At 46.3% G+C, this 1,750-nt stretch overlaps 1 protein-coding gene across 1 annotated transcript; it reads left to right on the plus strand.

The window, feature by feature from the left end:
- Positions 1-445: 445 nt before the first annotated feature.
- Positions 446-991, plus strand: LOC112170659 (probable carboxylesterase 18). Its single transcript, XM_024307994.1, has one exon. The coding sequence runs from the start codon at positions 446-448 to the stop codon at positions 989-991; it is 546 nt and encodes a 181-aa protein (XP_024163762.1).
- The last annotated feature ends 759 nt before the right edge of the window (positions 992-1,750 follow it).

Consider the following 1,750-nt stretch of genomic DNA (forward strand, 5'->3'; position numbering starts at 1 on the left):
CAAAGATATTAAGCCCTCTCTATACACATCTATGGGATGTATCAAGCACAGGCACTTCACTCCTCCAAGCTAATCAATGATGCCAATCTCTCCAATCCAAACCATGACCTTGTTAATTATTACCTGAAAGAAAATTATTCATATCCAAAAGAACTTGAGTGCAATTTCTTGTGTTAGATTCATAGTTTCTCCTAAAACAATAAAAGTAAGACCCAAAACTATGATGAAATAATAGACTGAAGTCACTAACCGCAAATCCCATACATAACTACGCCAGAGCGTATAAGGTATTTTTGCTAGTCCACCATAATGTAGACAGATATATAGTTGATTATAAAACCATTCCGCCATCATCTTCACTGCTTGACTGCTTCACTCTTAATTACTTTGTTCATAGTCAACAGCAAAACAAGATGGCCGAAATCTAAAGCTCACCAGATCTGCCATGGATCGTCCGCCTCTTCGTCTCCGCCTCTTCCTTCGCAATCGACACCTCTCGCCACACAAACCTCACCGTCGTCTCTTTAACTTGACCGACTACAAACCATCTCCCTTAACAAAACCTCACAAAAACCTCAAGAGCTCTGACGTCGTCGTTGTCGCCAACCCTTCCTGCAACCTCCGGTTCCGCCTCTACATTCCCACCGCTGCTACCACCAAGCTCCCCATCATCGTCTTCTTCCACGGCGGCGGGTTTGTCTTCATGTCCGCCACTTCAAAACCCTACGACGACTTCTGTCAACTCCTCACTTGGGTGCCCCCCGCCGTCGTCATCTCCTTCAACTACAACCTCGCACTGGAGCATCAGTATCCGTGCCAATACGACGACAGTTTAGACATCCTCAAGTTCATCGAAGACAGCAGCTTGTTCGAGGGCGCGAATCTCGGGCAGTGCTTTCTGGTCGGGGATTGCGCCAGTGAGAACATAGCGCACCACGTGGCGATTAGAGCGAGCGGGCACGAGTTTTGGGAGCTGAATGTTGGCGATTAAGCCGTTTTTCGGTGGAGAAGAACTGACGGAATTGGAGACAAGATTGAAGAGGGTGCCACTGGTGAACATAGAGCGGACTGACTGGATATAGAAGGCGTTTTTGCTGAAGGGGTCGGATTGGGACCATTCGGTGGAGAATGTGTTTGGGCCAAATGCAGTGGATATTTTGGGTGTGGATTTTCCGACTATGATTGTGCTTGTTGGGGGATTTGATCCTGTTTGGCTCCAAAACCAATCTAGTTGCAAATAGTCTCTTTTGAGCGTGCGCAGGCGTGCTAGCACAGTGGGGTGTAGTCGTCGGGGAGTCTCTTAACCTGACTTCTTCTCAAACGCTGTGGACGTGGAGAGCATCAACCTCGTCACCAGGTTCTTCTCTATGCCTTTTGGAAAATGACTTCTTGCCTTACAGATAAGGGCTTGTGTTGTGATCTCTTGCGTCACCGAGTCAATACTTAGTATTGTAGAGTAGAGCAATCACCGGGAAGTAGGAGAAAGCACGGGGTTTGTTAAAGCATGACTTTAGCTTTGCTGGGTTGCGAGGGCGTTACTCTTGCTTCACTGGTTTCAACTAGGTTGAAGGTCGGTTTGCTCTGGAGAGATTTTGATAATCGTTGAGATTGATTGGAGAGTTCTCCTTTTTCCGTCCTTGAAACCTGGTATTTATACCCTTAGGGTTTCGATTGTTCCTTGCCATAGAAGGATTATTGATTGAAGTTTCCTATTCAATCTTTGCTACTTGATTACAATAAGGGCACGTTT

The sequence above is a fragment of the Rosa chinensis genome, chromosome 6 (assembly GCF_002994745.2).
Source record: "Rosa chinensis cultivar Old Blush chromosome 6, RchiOBHm-V2, whole genome shotgun sequence".
Classification (NCBI taxonomy): domain Eukaryota; kingdom Viridiplantae; phylum Streptophyta; class Magnoliopsida; order Rosales; family Rosaceae; genus Rosa; species Rosa chinensis.